Consider the following 20,884-nt stretch of genomic DNA (forward strand, 5'->3'; position numbering starts at 1 on the left):
TTTGAGGGGTTCTTAGGTGGTCTGTTGCCAGCTTTAATTTCTGTCCCTATCCAATATTCCTTCATTTTCCAGTGGTAGTCAAAATTTCCCCGACCATCAACTTCGTGATTTTGAAATAGGAGATATGGATGGAAAATATCCATTGCTGGGTCCCGATAATGACTCAGAAATTAGACAAAATGCTAACGTCAAAACGTTGAAATCACATATTATGAACTACAAAAATGTAAGTCTTCTTAGCACTATTTAATCATTTTTTATGCAGATATATTGTATAATCTTCTTATTTTTTTCTCTCTTTTTGATTTAACAAATATGGCTGTTCATTGAATCCTGTGTTTTGACTTTGAAGTTTACCGATTGTTGTTGTGAAGTCCTTGTCACACAAGTATTTGAATTTGTATATTTTTTGAAGTATAAAAAACTCACATGCCTTTCTTGATTATTTATTATTTATTCCATCAGTTACATCGATACATACACAATAACCTTATCCTTGATTAAGCTCTTCTGGCTTTATATAGCAAATATGAAACAATGAAAGGAGCGCATTTAACAATGACAGGATTATATTAAACAAAGGAAGGAGCTTTAAATAAAGAACGGAGTTAAGTTAAACAATTAACGGATCTGTTTAATACATAATTACAAAAGGAGCATTAAGCGGAGTGCAATTTAAAATACATAATCACGCTTCGCGACACTCCCCACTCAAAGTTAAACAGTTATAAGTGTCACTGAATAAAATGTTCATAAATGTCCTGTTCCATATTTAAGTCTGACACATAGGTTTGTCCATCAATGGTTGTGTTCTTTGAAGAGTTAGAATCACTGTCTGCTGAACCGTTGAATTGTCTATGGTCATCAGGGATCTCTCATCATTTATATTATCGTCGTCATCATCACTGACTATTATAAATTCATTTGCAGTATTGTTAATGTCACTCGTAGTACACGAATCATCATCTTTGCATGTAGTTTCACAATTTTCTTCTTGATCTTCTTGATCATCTGTATCTGAACAGGCATTACTATCTAGAAATTCTTCAACACTCATCGATGGTATTTCCTTTTGTCTTTCCGTTTCTATGGCATCGTTTATTAGATCAAGAATAGTATCATCCTCGCTAACATCATCATAATATTGTTCATGATCATTGATGCAACTTGGTCTTCTTTCTGCAGATAATGACTTCGGGCCAACTGTACTTCGCTGCCATGAATGGTAGTTAAATGATGACACAAGTAACCTCTTCTTATAAATGTGGAACTGCATTTATCTTCTGTACAGTCATACGACTCTAGGCCAGCATGGTGTTCTTTGATATGGCGAATGAGATTCTTCTCGTATTTATATTCCTTGTAACAAATTAAGCAAGTATACATCGTGGCTATGGTAACTATGCGAATGAAGATTCATATTTAATAGATCGGTTTTTATACAACCACATAGACACTGAATGAGAAACTCGTGCAAATTAAGCTCTGTTGAAATTGCAGCTCCGTTTAAATTCAATGAGAAAATCGCGCAAAATCAAGCTCCGTTTAAATTTCAGAGATTGAATGCTTCATTGAACACACTAAAACTTTCGGGCACACTCTATTCATTTAAATTATTTCTAAATATAACTTTATAACACTTATTATTAACAAATCACACATATATATCGATGTAAAAACTTCTGATTTGATTGGTAGTAGAGATGAGATTGTATAGGACATAACAACTATTCATAAACTTTTGAGTGATCCTTAGATGAAAAATGTTCCTAACAATTCAAGAATAGAAAATAATATAAACAATTAGATTAAACAACTTAGAAATAAAAAGTGTTTTGACTTGCTTGATGATTTAAAAAAATTGAGTATCTATACTATTAAACGAGAAGACCTCATTTTTGGTGTCGCTTCTCTTCTTTCCACAATAAATTAATCAACACGCCTCTGTGTCCTATAGGTACAGTGCATAGTGGCATTTGTCATCCATTCATATGATTATTCAGATTGAGTTATTTTTGGAGAAAAACGAGAAAAAAGGCATCCGGATATTGTTCCGTCATTGGACGAAATTTTAAGTAAGATTAGACTCCTGGTTTGCGTTTTTCTGTATACTTTGAACATACATATACAAAGAATAAAGTGTATTTTCAAAATTCTATCTGCTATCAATTTCTTTTAAGTTAACTATCCACGGCAGTCACAGAGTTTATTAAATAGAGAGGGTCAGTATACTTTATCAATGACGACTATGGATCGATTTGTAAACTTCGAATATACAAAGAATAAAGTGTATTTTCAAAATTCTATCTGCTATCATTTTCAAGTTAACTATCCACGGCAATCACAGAGTTTATTAAATAGAGAGGGTCTGTATACTTTTCTGTATACTTTGAACATACATATACAAAGAATAAAGTGTATTTTCAAAATTCTATCTGCTATCATTTTCAAGTAAACTATCCACGGCATTCACAGAGTTTATTAAATAGAGAGGGTCAGTATACTTTATCAATGACCACTATGGATCGATTTGTAAACTTCGAATATACAAAGAATAAAGTGTATTTTCAAAATTCTATCTGCTATCATTTTCAACTTAACTATCTACGGCAATCACAGAGTTTATTAAATAGAGAGGGTCTGTATACTTTTCTGTATACTTTGAACATACATATACAAAGAGGGTCTGTATACTTTTCTGTATACTTTGAACATACATATACAAAGAATAAAGTGTATTTTCAAGTTAACTATATATCCACGGCATTAAATATAGAGGGTCTGTATACTTTATCAATGACCACTATGGATCGATTAGTAAACTTCGAATTGAAAGTAAATACACTATATTTATATAGTAATGAATGTTCATAATATACAGATAAGCGCTACAATTATTCATGTAAACTTTTGATACCTTTTCTGAAAGTTTTACTAAATTGATTGATTACAAAAAAAAGAAGATGTTGTATGATTGCCATGTTGAGACAACTCTCCACAAGAGACCAATATGACACAGATATTAACAACTATAGGCTACCGTACGACCTTCAACAACGAGTAAAGCCCATACCGCATACTCAGTTTTAAAAGGCCCCGAACTGACAATGTAAAACAATTCAAACCAGAAAACAAGCGGCCTTATTTACAAAAAATGAACGAAAAACAAATATGTAACACATAAACAAACAACAACCACTGAATTACAGGCTCCTTACTTGAATGTTCATAACATACTAAATGTATGTTCATATTGAAATTGATAGAGAACCAAAAAATTGGAATATTGGAAATAAAGGAGGAGGGATAAAAAAAAAAAAATGCATTTTCCTGTCCCCAATAACCTATGTATTATGACACTTTTGCAGTCATTCAATATTTTACAAAATTCTTCCAACAACACTTTACATACTTTAAACTACGCTCTGAATGCCCGCGATTTCGCGGGTGTGTTCTAGTATTATGATTAAATGTATATCATCAGCGAGCATGTGTTTTTGTCAACCATAATTGTTTTCTCTTTAAAGTTTCACTAAATAATACAACTGTTTGAAATAATAGCTCCCAATTGAAAAAAAAGTCAATAAAATTCAAAACCAAGATGCGTAAAAGTATAATTTTACAAGTAGTTGATTATGTTTTGATCTGTTTATTGATTGTTTAAACTAATTTTACTTCAAACTTCTACAGTGCTAATATACTAACTTATTAGCACCTATGACTAAGTGGAAAAAAAGGGGGGGGGGGAATACACTTACACATTTATTTGTTCCAAATATAACGATAGTCTTCTCGTCTGCCTTTATGTTTCTACACAAGGTTAGATCCCCCTGATCGACAATAAACTTGTTAACTGTATATTGTATATTGTTCAGATAGATAAACAAACGTCTTCATGGTGATTCTTGTAAGTATAATTTCCTGTAGGTCTAGCGGCCCTTCTAAGTAGTATAATCCTTTTCCTATAAAGGTACACACCAACTTTATAGAGTGGAAACTTATATCAGTTTCCATACTGCATGTTTCAGGGTTCATTGCATACCCCTATAAATAGCTTATTATTTTGTAACAGACCGGCAGTAAAACGCTTGCCGAAGTGGGGCGTCCGTTTGGCTGTGCGGGATGTATCAAGTTTGCAGTCACGTCCGGTCAGAAGGGGGACGTTAAATCCGATGCCTCGTGAACAGAGAGTGCCACGCTCTTTGCACGTTAAGAACCCTTGCAACAACTCTTTGAGGGGTCCGTAGGTGGCCTGTTGCAAGGCAAAATTTCTGTCCCTATCCAATATACCCTCCTTTTCCGGTGGCAGTCTAAATTTCTCCGACCATCATCCCAGGTGGCCTCTATTGTATCAACCTACCTATTGTATTTATTGTGAACTTGTTCTCGTCCTGAATATGCATGAACTATTTGCCACTGGACGTAAAGCAACCAACAATCAATCAATGTAACAGATTCTAGTAATTTAGTATGAAACAATTTCTGACATATTTTTTATTCTTATCAAATGGTAACAAATGTCAGTTTACGTACCATAACCAATACTCTGGTGTCTTTCGATCACTGGGTCTTTTCTTGAGAGTTTAGGTAGGTCACAACCATTTGGACGCATGTAGAACTTCATCCTTACAATCTTGGCTTTAGGTCCTGGTTTCTCTTTTGTTTGGTCTCGTGTAATCTCTAAGTGTGTGCACACTAGCAAGAGCTGCCTGCAGTCTGTCTTGAATTACTATTTGTGGTATTTTATCTTGGAAGTCATCATCTGAGTATTGAACTAAAAAAAAGAAAGACATCATTTAATTTACTATTACAAGTACTTAGTATATATTGAATACAATTGATATACTGCCTCAGCACAAAATGACTATATCGCTTGAGAACTAATTAAAATATTTGTTACAATCCTGCATGTGCTATGGTATAAATGCTATATAATAACTATATATATATATCCTGTATATATGATCAAGATGTGTAAACATTTTGTTGACACTTCAAAAAAGAAAGATGTTAAATGCAAAGTATGTCGAGTTGGATATTAAAACAAACTAGAGGCTCTAAAGAGCCTGCATGTGTCGCTAAGTTTGGTATATGTGTATATTAAACAAAGGATGGATTTATGACAGTTTTTAATTTATCAGTTGGTAGTAAAAGTGGAAATACATAGTATATTGTATAAAACAATGATTTAAGTTGATTCAACTACTATTCTGGACAAAGAAAGACAACTCTAATTGAAAATGTCTTGCTATTGCACAATATTGTGCAATTAGATATTTCTTGCTTTTGCCCAATATTGTGCTATTGAAAATAATACTTGCTATTGCACAATACTGTGTAAATGAAGATTTCTTGCTATTGCTGAATACTGTGCAATTGAAAATTTCTTGCTATTGCACAATACTTAATATAATAATTTTGATGAATCCTGATTTGGACCGACTTGAAAACTGGGCCTATAATAAAAAATCTAAGTACATGTTTAGATTCAGCATATTAAAGAAGCCCAAGAATTTAATTTTTGTTAAAATCAAACTTAGTTTCAATTTGGACCCTTTGGACCTTAATGTAGACCAATTATGAACGAGACCAAAAATTAAGAATCTTCAGACACAGTTAGATTTGGCATATCAAAGAACCCCAATTATTGATGAATCTAACAAAGTTTAGTTTTGGACCCTTTGGGACTAAAACTCCCAAAAGCAATCCCAACCTTCCTTTTATGGTCATAAACCTTGTGTATAAATTTCATAGATTTCTATTTACTTATACTTCTTAAGTTAATTAGTGCGAAAACCATGAAAAATGCTTATTTGGACCCCTTTTTGGCCCCTTATTCCTAAACTGTTGGGATCTTAACTCCCAAAATCAATCTCAACCTTCCTTTTGTGTTCATAAACATTGTGTCAAAATGTCATAGATTTCTAATTACTTAAACTAAAGTTATAGTGCGAAAACCAAGAACATGCTTATTTGGGCCCTTTTTGGCCCCTGATTCCTAAACTGCTGAGACCAAAACTTAAAGAATCAATCCCAACCTTCCTTTTATGGTCATAAACCTTGTGTTTAAATTTCATAGATTTCTAACTACTTAAACTAAAGTTACAGTGCGAAAACCAAAAGTATTCGGACGACGATGACGACGACGCCAACGTGATACCAATATACGACCAAAAAATTAAAATTTTTGCATTCGTATAAAATGGCCATTTAGTAAAGTGAATGCTTCTTTCGAAGGCAGATTGTGAGCATAAATAAACGGTGACCCCATTTTCTCATTTCATTTTTCTATTAAGTATAAGATAAAGTTCATTTATAGAAAAACTTTGTGAAATCCTATATTGAATAAAAAAAAAAGGATTTATACCGGCAACCCTCTTAACAGGCAATGTTCCTCTTCGTCATGTTAATTTATTTGTAGATCTTACTTTTCTGAACATTATTGCTATCTATAATCATATTCAAGATAACTAAAAACTGCAAAATTTCCTTAAAATAATAAATCAGGGGCAGCAACCCAACAACCGGTAGTTTTAATAAGACAATTACCTATTATGGGTCCAATATCCAAAATTTAAATCATAATTAGATTCAGCATATCTTAAAACCCCAAAATTCAATTTCTAATGAAATCAAATAATGTGCAAATTTAGACCCTTTAGACCTCCATGTGGACCAATTTGATAAGCGGGCCCAACTATTAAAAATCTAAATACATGATCAGATTCAGCATAATGAAGAACCCCATATATTACATTTTAGACATAAAATGACAGCCACTTTATTTAAACTTGAAACAAAGTAGCCATACATACTCCAAATTGCAGTTTTACAAAGAAAGCACATGAACTCCATCGTAAGCGCTACTAAACTAACATGTTTCCGTAGATTTATCACATTGGATACGCACACACATCTAGCTTTCAGACCTTCATAATTACACTCTTCGGAGCCATGTGTTATCAAAAATCCTGCTATGAAAATAACACATGCGAGGGACACCATTTTTGCCACTTTTACCCGCACATGCGACAAGATAAGAGGCATGCGCGGAAATAGGGTTGGGGAGGGGCGGAAGAGTTTGATTCCGAAAATCTGAAGATGAAAATTTAAATAAAAATGCAGGACCCGTTTCCAAGATAAAAGCCGGGATGAGTTTATATGAAAAAAAAAATAATATGCAAAACCAGCGTCTCTTGAAAAAATTTGGGTTTAAAATTAAAAGAAAAAATGGGCAGCGATTTCAACCAAAATTAGCGAAAGAAAAAGTCAGGATCGAAAATTTCACTCTATTTTAAATTAATTCACCAAAATTATTATAATTTTCATAAATATATACGTTTCGGCATTTGAGGGCACGATATGTTATAAATATATGCAAGTAGTGTGAAATGTGTGGTTCGAAAACAAAATTTGGATAATATTTACATAAGGGACTATACAAACAAGGTCTATTTACATAGGGGCTCTTATGAGTCTTTCTCTTTTATGTTTGTTTCTTGTTGTTATTAATTTTTTTACCATCATAATTCTTTATTAAATCGTTTCTAGTTATATTTCATTTGAATCGGAAAACAGAAAACACAAGAAAAACACACAAAAAGTTATTTACTTATTTTTTTCCGAAAAAAAACAAACGTTTCCACCCGAAACTGATATAGGTGACACCATCTTGGAAGTTGCGAAAAAAACAGAATGTTGTTTAAAATCGTTATTGGAATATATGTTGTTTGTGTAGAGTTTAGCATGGTTATGCCTATTACAAACATTTGTGATAGTCAGGAAGGTGTAATGAGGTGTACGTATAGTGGTGAGGGGCAATATGTATCCCTCCAACAGCTAGACAACTGTCGAGAAATGTATTTCGCAAGATTTTTTCTACATTCGACATTATTCATAGACAACGCTAAGCATTTGACAAAGATAACTATTCAATCAGGATCTGTTCGTTGCAAGGATATAACGACAAACAACCCTAAAGTATTAATAACAATAGCTGACATCCCTTGTAAGGTAAGTTGATTGTTTCTTTTTTTTGTTGCTATAATCAATTTATGTTTTGAAACGGTCCCCCATAATTTCCATGATAACCTATTGATCAACCAATCACCCAAAAATAACAACAAAGGTCATCTCAAAAGTTATAATGAAACAATTTGTCACCAACATTACAATCAAAAACAACATAAACATTTTTTATAGATAATTAATTAAACTATTTCAAATTTGAAATTAAATCACAACAATTTGAATATCTAAATCCATGATGTTCTATTCCAATCACACTACTTCACAATTTAAAAAAAAAATTGTTAGTAAACATTCTTTCTTTTTTCAGTTCTCCACCTCAGACTCCAGTACCACATATCATCCACTTACACCAGAATTTTCCTCACAGGTATGAGTATATCCTACAAATTAAATATTTTATTTTTATAGATAATGATATATTTGAATACTAGTATGTACATGTAAATTATATAATAAAATAAAATATTATTTAAACAAATGGTAAACTTTAAAAATGTTTTTATACCGCCGCTTTAAAAAGGGGGGGGGGGTTATACTGTTTTACCTCTGTCCGTCCGTCCCATGAATATTTTTCGTCGCATTTTTCTCAGGAACTACAATACAAGGATTTCTGAAATTTGGTTTCAGGGTTTATATAAGTCAGCTATACCGTGTGATGCGTTTTCAGATTCATCACTCGACAACTTCCTGTTTACCGAACACTTGCATATTTTTACACTATTTAATTTTTCGTCGCATTTTTCTCAGGAACTACAATACAAGGATTTCTGAAATTTGGTTTCAGGGTTTATCTAAGTCACCTATACCGTGTGATGCGTTTTCTGATTGACCACTTGACAACTTCCTGTTTACCGAACACTTGTATGATTTTACACATGATAGCCAAGTTGAAAATTTTCGTCACACTTTTCTCAGGAACTTCAATACAAGGATTTCTGAAATTTGGTTTCAGGATTTATATAAGTCAGCTATACCGTGTGATGCGTTTTCAGATTCATCACTCGACAACTTCCTGTTTACCGAACACTTGCATATTTTTACACTATTTATATTATCCACTTGCGGCGGGGGTATCATCAGTGAGCAGTAGCTCACAGTTTCACTTGTTTTTTTTTAAATTACAGACAGCAATTACCACCATGTAAACTACCTTAATCAAAAGATAGATTTAAGAATGTTAAAATGTTACCTCCACCATGTAAACTACCTTAATCAAAAGATAGATTTAAGAATGTTGAAAAGTTGATGGTAAACAAAAATAAAAATGTCTCTTTTTTGTATTGCAGCTTCCATAGCTATATTCATTGGGATCATTTTTGCCATTCAACTTTTAAGAAAATATTTGTCAAACAAATCAACATGGACACATTATCCATTAGACCAAGTTGTGATTTCGAATTTTGTTAATTCTTTAAACTCCAGCATAGAACTATTTAATTTAGAAAAGATAGACAGTGTTAAAAAATCCGAATAACTTTATTTTGTAGAAATTCTTCTCTATGGCATTTATTTAATCAGACCACAACTAGCAATTAACATTCAAAGATTTTATCATCTTTTTTTACCAAATCAACTAGTTCAACATCATCCCTTAATCAACATTAACTAAAGACAAACCAACCAGACCGTCTGATGTACTATTAAAATTATTGAATAAAAATTTCACTATACCTTATAATCACACATGTTCCATATCCTCCTCCTCACTTTCATCTTTGCTCATTTCATTGAACCCCTCATCCTCATCTTCAAAAAGTTCTAAAATAATAATATCTACCTCCATTACTATCAGATTTAAATCATCCTCATCATCTGACCAATAAACCTCGTTCAACATTTCCTGATATTCAGGGTCCATAATTATATACTCGTAATTTTCATTTTGATTTTCCATGTTTACTATGTTTTGATTTAATATGATATTTTGAACGACTTATATGTTCCGTCATCGGCATATATACAGGGTGAGACGATCAATGTATAACAACGTTAATTTTACATACGTATCGAGTAATATCAATCACGAATAATGGTGAAATATTTGTCACTGTCCGTAAAACAACCGAACTAGTATGTATGTGCATGTACATTAATCCTTATCTTAAATAGTTGTGAAATGTTTGCTACTGTGTGAAAACAAACGGATCTATAAAGACGTATGACTGAACTCTGAAATAATGGCCGTATTTTAATAATTTGTAATATTGAAAATGAAGATGCATGCATATATGTTGAACATCATCTTACCTTCTTAAATTCTCCTCTGATAGTCTCCATCGCCTCCTTTATCTGAAAAAGTTCATTCAACTCGTCAAAACCAAGAAACATTTTGTTTTCCTTATATCTCGTCCAGTTGTATATATTCATATAAAAGACCTCGCCTCCCTTCGTCATTACAGCAGTTCTTTTCCTCCCGAAATTTGTTCTCAGCTCAATAGCACCCCATTCTTCTTCTGAATGTTCATCAAATTTATCTGTTCCGAGCACCCTAGATTTGGGTTCCCCCCGTGGAATTTTTTGAAAAAGTGTCATTGCTCTGATCTGGCAGGTCTGGTTGATTCATTATAACTAATTAGACATTTTTTTACACTTTTTGTTATGAAAACAATAATTATATACTACTTAAGTATATTAGTGCGTATTTTTCGTTTTCAAGTCAGTAATTCTAACCTTTGTCTGGAAATCTATCTACGATTAAGTGTTATAATGACAGCCGAAACTGTTCAATTTAGTCAAATTGTTATTTCCACTGGTAGAACGGAATACAAAACTCAATTCGGGAGAGGGAAAGTGCTTACCTATAAGAAATCCGCTAGAGGACTCTTTTATTAAGATTTGGATGCGTCAAGTGGATCTATGAAGCTGAATTTAGGGCTGGACGAGCTGGATGATCTGTTTACACCGAGGGGGCACCTAGAGTCCCTAACGGCATACTTTCCACGAGGTTCACATGTAGGAGTTTTCTTTAAAACCCGAGGAAATTAAAGATTATACCCTTTGAGGTGTTTTTTTCTGTTTGTATGCGCTTACGGTAAACATCAGGAAGGTTTTAAGTATTGCCAATGACCGTTTATCTATCTACCTCGCTTTTGTTAGGGGAGATATCGGTGTTCACATTTTCCTTTTATTTTAACTAATTTAATGCAACAATTAAATAACATAAAACGAAGATGTGGTATGATTGTTAATGAGATGACTCTTCACAAGAGACCAAATGATACAGAAATTGTCACCTTTTGGTCACCTTGCGACCATCAACAATAAGCAAAACCCATACCTCATAGTCAGCTATAAATAGCTTCAAAATGGTGAATGTAAAACAAACATCCGAGGGGAGAAAAAAGATAACAACCTAATTAATGTACAAAATAATGAACAAAAAACAATATGCACACCACCAACACCTCTCTCAAAGAGATGCCAAAAGCAGACATGTCGCAAAAAGAAATCTTTGATTTTACACACTCCATCATGAGGTCATAAAAGATCTAACTGTTCTGAATCTATTGCATCCAGCTCTCTTAGTATGTTGTTAAAGCTATTTTTCCAACTGCAGTATCGTTCTGGTTCGTCATCGAATGTCGATAATCTTGAAATTAAAAGATCTTTCTTCATAATATATTTTGTTAAGTCAATTATTCCAGGTGATTGTACTTGATTTGTATTTGTTTTTTCAGGATCTAACATATAGACTGGAGTTTCAGACACGTGCATAGTCTGTTGTGGGTGAAATGTTTTGATTTCCTTTTACAGTATTGTTGAAGGCACAAATTCTGGTACTCGAGGGTTTAATTTTGTTTCCTCAACTGGAACATAAACATTCGGTCTCTGATTGGTAACATAAGATTTTACTATTTCAGAAGCGCTTGATTCAGGAAGGTTCAGACCTCTGTCCTTCCAATTGCTATCTATTGCATTTTCCTCCTCTAAAATTTCCTTAACTGCTGTTAATTCTGCCTCGGCTTCTGCAATCTCTCTTTTATGTTTCAAAATGTTTAAGTTTGATTAAGTTCCGATCTTTGTTTTTGGACTTCTAATTCTAACTCATTTTGTTTTTTAACTAATTTCTCTTCCTCTTCTACGACTTTAAGTTTTGCCTTGGCAGCTTCAGCCGTAGCTGTTATGTCTAGAAGAATTGACTTGCTCGAGCGACGTCCCTGACTAGAATGACTGTGAGTGTGATTTGAAGAAGCTTTGAAAAATGTTCATCAAGTTTGTATATCCCAGTTTGACAACAACTGCCACAACAGCTATCGGTACTGCTGCAGCAAGTGCCTCAACTAAAGCTACGTCAGCAACTGCAGCGTCAGGAACAGGAGCAGGACAAACATTTTTGCTTATTAACAGAAAGAACATTACTTCTTTAAAATGGATCTATTCATGAAAGTCTCAAGCGGGTTAGAAAAGATGCCCAATCTGAGATGGGTGGATTGTAGGCAGATTCCATGCCTCTACTGTACCATGGATCTGGACTGTAGAAGGCAGATGGTGTTTATATCTAGCCTAACTGACAACACCAATTTTAGTAAAATGGCGGTCGGACTCTACCACACCGTTTTACATGGCAGCATTAGTAAATCAGAGGACCTCCTGTACTATGGAGACAATACAGTATTAATGGGGGTGATAGTTTTGGCAGAAAGGGTGCAAAATACTTGCATCCTTCAGATGTGTAACAACATTTTGAAAAAGAGGTAAGTTATTATTTTTACACATTATGAAAATAATCCGGCTTGTTCTTCAATCTATTTGATAATGTCTTCTTTTTTATTTTATTTTCAGGAAAAAGCCTTCACAAAAAGACGGAAGGTTAACGAAATAACAGACTCTGAATCGGATTTAAAATGAGGATTATGTGATATAGTTGATATTTATTTAGATAAAGGACATTAACGTTGTGAATATATTTTTGCAATTGATATTCTAAACTTGAATATTTAGTTGATGTATTTTTTATATTAATTTTTGAATAATCTGATCTCATTAATATTTATTTGTATTTTGTGTTTGTTTTTCTATTGATACACTATCAATAATTTAGCAATGGCAATGCAACAAACACTTTTTTCAATAGGAACAAACCGTCAACACAAAAAGACCAAAGGTTATTGAAATAACGAACTAAGAATCGGATTTCGAATGAGGATTATATATATTATATATACATATATATTTGGTATTAATTTAAATTGAATATGAACATGTGTGGACATAAACGTAACAAATATTTTGTTGTAATTTCTAAAATCAAATTTGCACAAGGGAGAAATCAGCCGTCAGACAATACCACAAAACACTCTTGAGGTAAATGTTTAATTATTTGAAATGCAATCACAAAACTTAAACAAGAATGACTCCACAGTACCTATATGCCCCACTTGCATGTATCTTTGGACCATACGTTGGTCACAAAAGAAATTTAGTCCAATATTATTGCAAGATATTATATGCAATGTTTATATATTTTGAAAGGACTGATATTGCATAATCAAACAACAATCTAACATTACAAATAGATGATAAATCAATAATTTAACTCAAATACCATTAAAGAGATGCGTTAAAAATATCGGTTAAGGAGTTACTGCACTTCATACCATACTATTTGCCAATAACTAAAGTTTCCAAAAGTTTAAATAAAATAATACTGGGATGTCTGATTTAAAATATTATAGTTTCTTTGAACAATTGATTAACATGCACAATAAAGGTTGCACTAAGATGCTAGTGATAGACATTCTGACATTAATATTGATGTGCAGTATTACCTGAAACACATGTTTACACGTGTCCCTTTTCCAAGTCATTATATTTACAAACACATCAATACGTTTGTAATTACAACATATCTTATGTTGACTAGAAACATGTGAAATTTAAAGTCTAATAAAATAACTTGCCAAGCAAAAGATGCATAAGATATAAAATGAATATCTAATTTAAATCGTTAATTTTTCAGAACAGCACATTGTAACAGTAGATGGTTTTTACAAAGAGGATGATATTTTCTTTCTGGTCTGCAAGCATGAAGGAGATATTTTGTCCGACTATAAATGCCCTCTTGCAGCTCTACAAGATTTAGTTGCAGAAGATGAAGAAATAGAAGCTGTTATTGAGGGGATGATTCCTTTCACTGCAAACATAGTTGTATCCGCAAACAATACAGTTTCATCTGTATCCATTGACATGTAACTTCAATGAAAATAACATCAGATTGTAAATGACTTTAAATTTTGAGACTCCGCAAGGGTGACTGGGGTGTAGAAATATGGTCACTTGGTCTTCTCCCGACCGGCAGTAAAACTCTTGACGAAGTGGGGCGTCTGTTTGGCTGTGATGTTTAGAAGGGCTGTTAATTACAGCATACCCCTGTAATTAAAACAAGGTACACTGATGTATTCTTAAAAGAATAGGGCAAACGCGAAGTTGTTAAGTTGGATATTCAGTCGCATGTGGCTGAAGTACTCGGGGAATCATCAGATCCATCAAGGGCTTCCCTCGCACCAATCAGGTTAGCAGCGATACAAGCACAAGCCTGGATGCTAGTGGGTGGGGACCTAGAGGATTTGGTTACCCACATTAATAGGCTGGCAATAACCCGACCCCACATCATTGGGCAGGCTAATCTACCCTTCGACCTGTCCAGCATGGGTAACCCTACCAGGAGACGAAGCTCCAGCTGGCATAGCTCTTGGGGTCACTGAGACACGCAAGCCCTCCGACCACGGCAAGGATAGCGATCACCGGAGGGATTTATAGTTGGAAGCCATTTTAAACTTTTCAAGTAATTATTACAACGACACAAATCTACGTAAGTTGTGTTGTATAACTCCACTTAAACACAAAAACTTTACAACACTATATTTTGTTGTAATTTCAAGATTTCTATAAAAAAAACCTGTTTTAACATATTTTTCAGGTACCCCCATCAAAGAATTTATTGGGCTTCGTCCACAAATGTACAGTTTTATTTACGATGTGAAGAATGGAGACGGTACAATTTAAAAAAAAAGAAAATCGAACTGCCAAAGGGATTGTCAAATGTGCCATCGACCAATAAATTAGACGTATTCATTATAAAAAGTGTTTATTTGGAAATAAAATGACTTTGAACGATATGAATTTAATTCGAAGTCATAACAATGTTTTGTACGTGAACAGTGATCGAAAATAAAGGGTGAAAATGTTCCTTCTCAATTTTGTTCCCATATTATGACTCCCTATTATAAAAACACGGTTTTAATAGCTCATAATGCCAAAGGCTTTGATAATTATCCTATTCTCAACAGTCTCATAGATGACCACGCCGTTAAACCAGATTGATTGATTGATTGTTGGTTGCTTAACGTCCAGTGGCAAATATTTCATGCATATTCAGGACGAGAACAAGTTAACAATAAATACAATAGGTAGGTCTGGTCCTAATAGAGGCCATTCGGGATGATGGTCGGGGAAATTTGGACTGCCACTGGAAAAAGAGGGTATATTGGATAGGGACCGAAATTTTAACTTGCAACAGGTCACCTACGGACCCCTCAATGAGTTGTCGCAAGGGTTCTTAACGTGCAAAGAGCGTGGCACTCTCCTTACACGAGGCATCGGATTTAACGTCCCCCTTCTGACCGGACGTGACTGCGAACTTGATACATCCCGCACAGCCAAACGGACGCCCCACTTCGGCAAGCGTTTTAACGCTAGTCGGGAGAAGACCAAGTGACCATATTTCTATTCCCCAGTCACCCTTGGGGGATCCGTTAAACCAGATAAGATCATTTTCGATGGCTCTAAAATCAACTACATGCACGTTGCAAAAGGATTGGACCTTACCTTATTAGATTTCCTAAATTTCATTGGGATGAGGCTGTCGCAGATACCCGAATGTTTCGGCTTGCATGAGTTAGCCAAAGGCTATTTTCTCCATTATTTTAACAAAAGCGAAAATCAAAACTATCGTGGACCGTATCATATTGAACGCGATTATGGGGTGGAATACATGTCTTCAGATGAGATCTCTAAATTTCGAAAATGGTATGCATCTAAAAAGGGTGACATTTTCGACTTTCAGACCGAAATATATACATACTGTGTTTCCGATGTTGATATCTTGAAGCGATCTTGTTTAAAATTCCGTAAGTTAATGATGGAGGTTACCTCAGTTCAAATACCTAATGACGAAGGTGAAATGATAACCCAAAAGACAGGCATTGATCCGCTCGACTACGTCACAGCTAGCGCATGTCAAGCAATTTACAGAGATATATTTTTTGGAAGAGGAGTATGAAACTATCTTACTAGATAAACGAAACGACCGCGTATTGAATTGTCATACAAAATTTGAGAATAACAGAACGCTCTTTCAAATACCCGGAGGAGAATGGGTTTGTAAAGAAACATTGGATTCCGATAAATACAGTTTCATCACAACAATATTCCGGAAAAGTCCAATTGCAATGGTACCATCTCAAGGTTACGTTTCGAAAAACAACTTTAGTAAAATTTCAATTCAGTGGTTGGAATGGAAAAATGAACTAGCCAGACGACATGGAAGACCTATTGCGATACAACATGCATTAAATGGGAATGGGGAACACAAAGTGCCAGGAACAAATTATCGATTGGATGGTTGTTCAATACGGGGTACCAAATAAATTGCATACGAATTTCTGGGTAGGTATGAGGCAATTAATTTCAACAAGAGAGTTTTCCTATTTTTTTTTTCTTTTGAAAATAAATTACATTACGCTTTCTTTTTTTCCCCAAGTACGCGTGCGGCGCGCGCGCGGCGGCGGCAGCGGCGAAAAAAAAATGTCTCTCTCTCTCTTTCCTAAGGTGTCGTTTCCATGGTTGCCCGTCTTGTTTTGCTCAAGACAGAAAAAAAGGTTAATTTCTCCTGTCGGAAGCCAAGACTTTGCCTTTTTCAAACGTCCTCCTACACGAATCAAACCTTGTGAATCCAAAAATGGCGAAAGAGAGATTAAAGATGATTGTTTTGAAATGTTTGTGCCTCTAGCCAAACATTCTATCTCTTGCGAATATACTTCCTTCTGACATTCCTTCAAGATAAATAATTCCGCTTTTTGGTAACTATCAACTGACATGACATTTTGACAAAAATGCCAACCTTGGCACGACTTATCCTTTTAAACTGAATGACTGAGCCACATGTTGCATAAATGATATAGCTTTCACAAGCCGTCTCCAACTAGAGATTTTTTTAAAACGCCCCACTATTGGCGCAAGCGCATCTATTGACGTTTTCGATGCACTTATCTCTTTTCTAATCTCTTTATCATTATCTGGACTAACTAACGGATATAATATTTTGACATCACATTGAGCTTCTTCGTCAGAGTTCTTCATCCACTTCGGCCCAAGAAGCCATGGATTGTTTTCCATATCAACAGATATTGAGTAACGTGTACCGCAATCTGATGGGTTTAAATGTGTTGGGACAAACTGCCACTGATTTGACGACGATACACTCAGAATGCGTTCAATTCTGTTTGACACGTAGGTGTGAAAACGTCGGGTCTGATTAGTGATATATCCTAATACAAATTTGCTATCAGAATAATACTTGATAGAGTCCAACGGAACATCTAAATTTTCAGATATTATTTTTCCAATTTCGGTTGCCAAGACAGCCCCACATAACTCTAATCTTGGTATCGTGTTTCCGCTAAGAGGTGCCAGTTTCGATTTTCCCATAATAAATCCTACGGTACTTGTCCCATATGTGTCGATAGCTCTTAAATATGCCGCAACTGCCTTCTCTGAAGCGTCTGAAAATACATGTACTTCTAAGTTGTCCATAACACTGATTGACATAGGTATATACATACGCGGTATACTGAGTTCTCGAAGTGACAAAACAGAGATCCTCCATTCATTCCATTTCTCTTGAAAACTTTGTGATAAACATTCATCCCAATCAGTACCTGGTGGGGATGCATCTCGCAACAAAATCTTTCCGCTAATTGTGAGTGGTGACAAGAATCCAATCGGATCAAAAATATTATTCAATGACGAAAGAATACCTCTACGAGTGCAGGGTTTATCATCTTGTAATGGGGTAAATATAAAGCTATCGGTGTTTAAGTCCCAAGCGAGTCAAAGGCTGTGTTGTACCGGAAAATAGTCTTCACACAAGTTTAAATTCTTGAGATCCTTTCCAATATCATCGGTAGGGAAAGCCTTCATTACGTCGCTACTATTTGATGTAATCTTGTGTAACCTTATGTTACCTTTTGTTTTTAGCGCCATCTGTGTTCTTGTTATAAGATCAATTACTTGTTCACTTTCAGGCAAGGAAATGAGCCCATCGTCTACGTAAAAATCCCTGTTAACGAAAGTCTTAACATCTGAGCAGAACGTTTCATTAGAGTTTTCAACTGTCTTACGTAATCCGTACGTTGCCACTGCAGGAGAAGCGCTATTGCCAAAAACATTGACACACATCCGATGTTCTATAAGCGGATTATCTGGGTTATTGTCCTTGTACCAAAAGAACCTCAAAAAGTTTCTATCTTCTTTTCTCACATAGAATTGATAAAACATTTGTTCTATATCAGCAGTGGCCGCAAACTGGTCACTGCGAAAACGCAACAAAATACCAAGTAGGTTGTTCGTGAGATCTGGTCCTGACATCATAACGCTATTGAGAGATACTCCTTCGAAAGATGCTGAGGAATCAAATACGCCTCTTATCTGGTTAGGCTTGTTCTGGTGGTAAACGCCAAAAAGGGGGAGATACCAACACTCCTCATCTGTGATTATGGGAGCTACCTCCGCTGCTCCGCTAACTAATACTTTTTGCATAAATTCTACAAAATGAGTCTTTTTTGTAAAATTTTGTTGGAAAGATTTATCGAGTATTTGAGCCCTTTTCCATGCTTGACTCCTATTGTTCGGCAATCGTTGTCTATTTGGTCTAAAAGGGAGGGGTGCAGTCCAGTGCCCATTTGAATCTTTCTTAAATTCAGAATCCATGAGATTAAGGAACAAGCGGTCTTGGACTGATGTGCCAATCTTGTCGTCATCTTTGGTTTTAATAAACAATGGGTCATTGTTACATCTTTGTGAATGAACATTATCTCTGATATGAGCCAATTCAGTGTTTTCCTTTACATACAAAGTGTTAATACAAGGTTCAAATATAGTTCCTCTACCATTGTTCATTACATTAGTCTTATTGACATTGACAAAATTTGGTTTGTGTACTTTGCCTAAGCAAACATCGCCTATTATTACCCAACCGAAAAAGAGCTCCTGGGCAAATGGCGTGCCCTTCGGTCCTGTCAACTGTCTAAACACGTGGTGCGCTTCTGGGACATCTCTTCCAATCAAAAGTTGAATGTCTATATTTGGATTCAAATCTAACATTTGATGAGCTATCTCCCGTAAATGGGGATAGGATTTAGCAATATCCGGAGTCGGAATTTCTGATTTTTCGTCTGGGATTGATTGATTGATTGTTGGTTGCTTGACGTCCAGTGGCAAATATTTCATGCATATTCAGGACGAGAACAAGTTCACAATAAATACAAAAGGTAGGTTAATACAATAGAGGCCATCTGGGATGATGGTCGGAGAAATTTGGACTGCCACCGGAAAAGGAGGGTATATTGGATAGGGATAGAAATTTTGCCTAGCAAAGGCCACCTACGGACCCCTCAAAGAGTTGTTGCAAGGGTTCTTAACGTGGAAAGAGCGTGGCCCTCTCTTTACACGAGGCATCGGATTTAACGTCCCCCTTCTGACCGGACGTGACTGCGAACTTGATACATCCCGCACAGCCAAACGGACGCCCCACTTCGGCAAGCGTTTTACTGCCAGTCGGGAGAAGACCAAGTGACCATATTTCTATACCCCAGTCACCCTTGGGGAGTCGTCTGGGATTGCACTGCACTCTATTACTGAATGTATTTCAAGTTCTCCATTACCAGACAATGGCTCAACTATCAGACTTTCTGCACATCTACCATTCATGATAGTGCGTCCAGCACAAGACGACATAGTATACTGAATGGCCGATGTATTTATACCTAATTGATCAAACAGCTCAGTCTTAGCAAGAGTTCTGTTACTTTGGTCGTCCAGTATAGCGTACACATTAACGGCTTTATCTGGGAAGTTCTTCGGGTACACACGGACCTGAACGGTTTTTCCACATGATTTACTAGTACCACTAAATCAACATAAAAACGTGCACTTGGATGACACTGTCTGATCATTAGCATTTTGCGTTGTATCAGATGATTTCTCTCCGCCGTCAGGACAACTAGATTTTGCAGTTACATGCATAGCGGTTATATGATAATTACTTCCACAATGATCGCATTTTACAGTTACAGTGCAATTTCGTGACATATGAGTTGTCGAATGGCAGCATTTGAAACAAATATTATTGTCCTTCAGATACTTTCTGCGTTCTTCATAAGTCATTGCTTTAAAGGCTCGACAAGTATTCAAATGATGATTGGCTTTATGAATAGGACAACGTACTGTCTCTTTTTCTTCCTTCTGTTTAATATTAAGGATGTTCGCTACTCTGTTAAAAAATAACAAGCTTTTTAAAAGACTGTTATAAATTGATAGTCTATAAATAAAGAAATTCAAAAAGTAGAAAAAATGGAGGGTCCGTGTGCTCGTTTTCGAAATATAAGCCATTGAAAATTTGGCGGGAAATAATTCCCTCTAGATTTTTCATATATTTAACATTGGCACCTTATCCGTTTCAAAAACTATGAAAAAATAACAAGAATTCTATAAAATTTTGAAATATGGCTTTTCAAACTTTATGTAATAAAATTATGAAAAGAAAAGTAGGGGTTAGTGGGCAATTTTTTTTAAC

General features: G+C 35.0%; 2 protein-coding genes across 2 annotated transcripts; both read right to left on the reverse strand.

The window, feature by feature from the left end:
* Positions 1-17,163: 17,163 nt before the first annotated feature.
* On the reverse strand, positions 17,164-17,859 carry LOC139494597 (uncharacterized). The gene has a single exon (XM_071282757.1). It carries the CDS (start codon positions 17,857-17,859, stop codon positions 17,164-17,166), a length of 696 nt encoding a protein of 231 aa, XP_071138858.1.
* Positions 17,860-18,141: 282 nt separating this feature from the next.
* LOC139494598 (uncharacterized) lies at positions 18,142-19,539 on the reverse strand. Its single transcript, XM_071282758.1, has one exon. The coding sequence runs from the start codon at positions 19,537-19,539 to the stop codon at positions 18,142-18,144; it is 1,398 nt and encodes a 465-aa protein (XP_071138859.1).
* Positions 19,540-20,884: the final 1,345 nt, after the last annotated feature.

Source organism: Mytilus edulis, chromosome 11, assembly GCF_963676685.1.
Source record: "Mytilus edulis chromosome 11, xbMytEdul2.2, whole genome shotgun sequence".
NCBI lineage: Eukaryota > Metazoa > Mollusca > Bivalvia > Mytilida > Mytilidae > Mytilus > Mytilus edulis.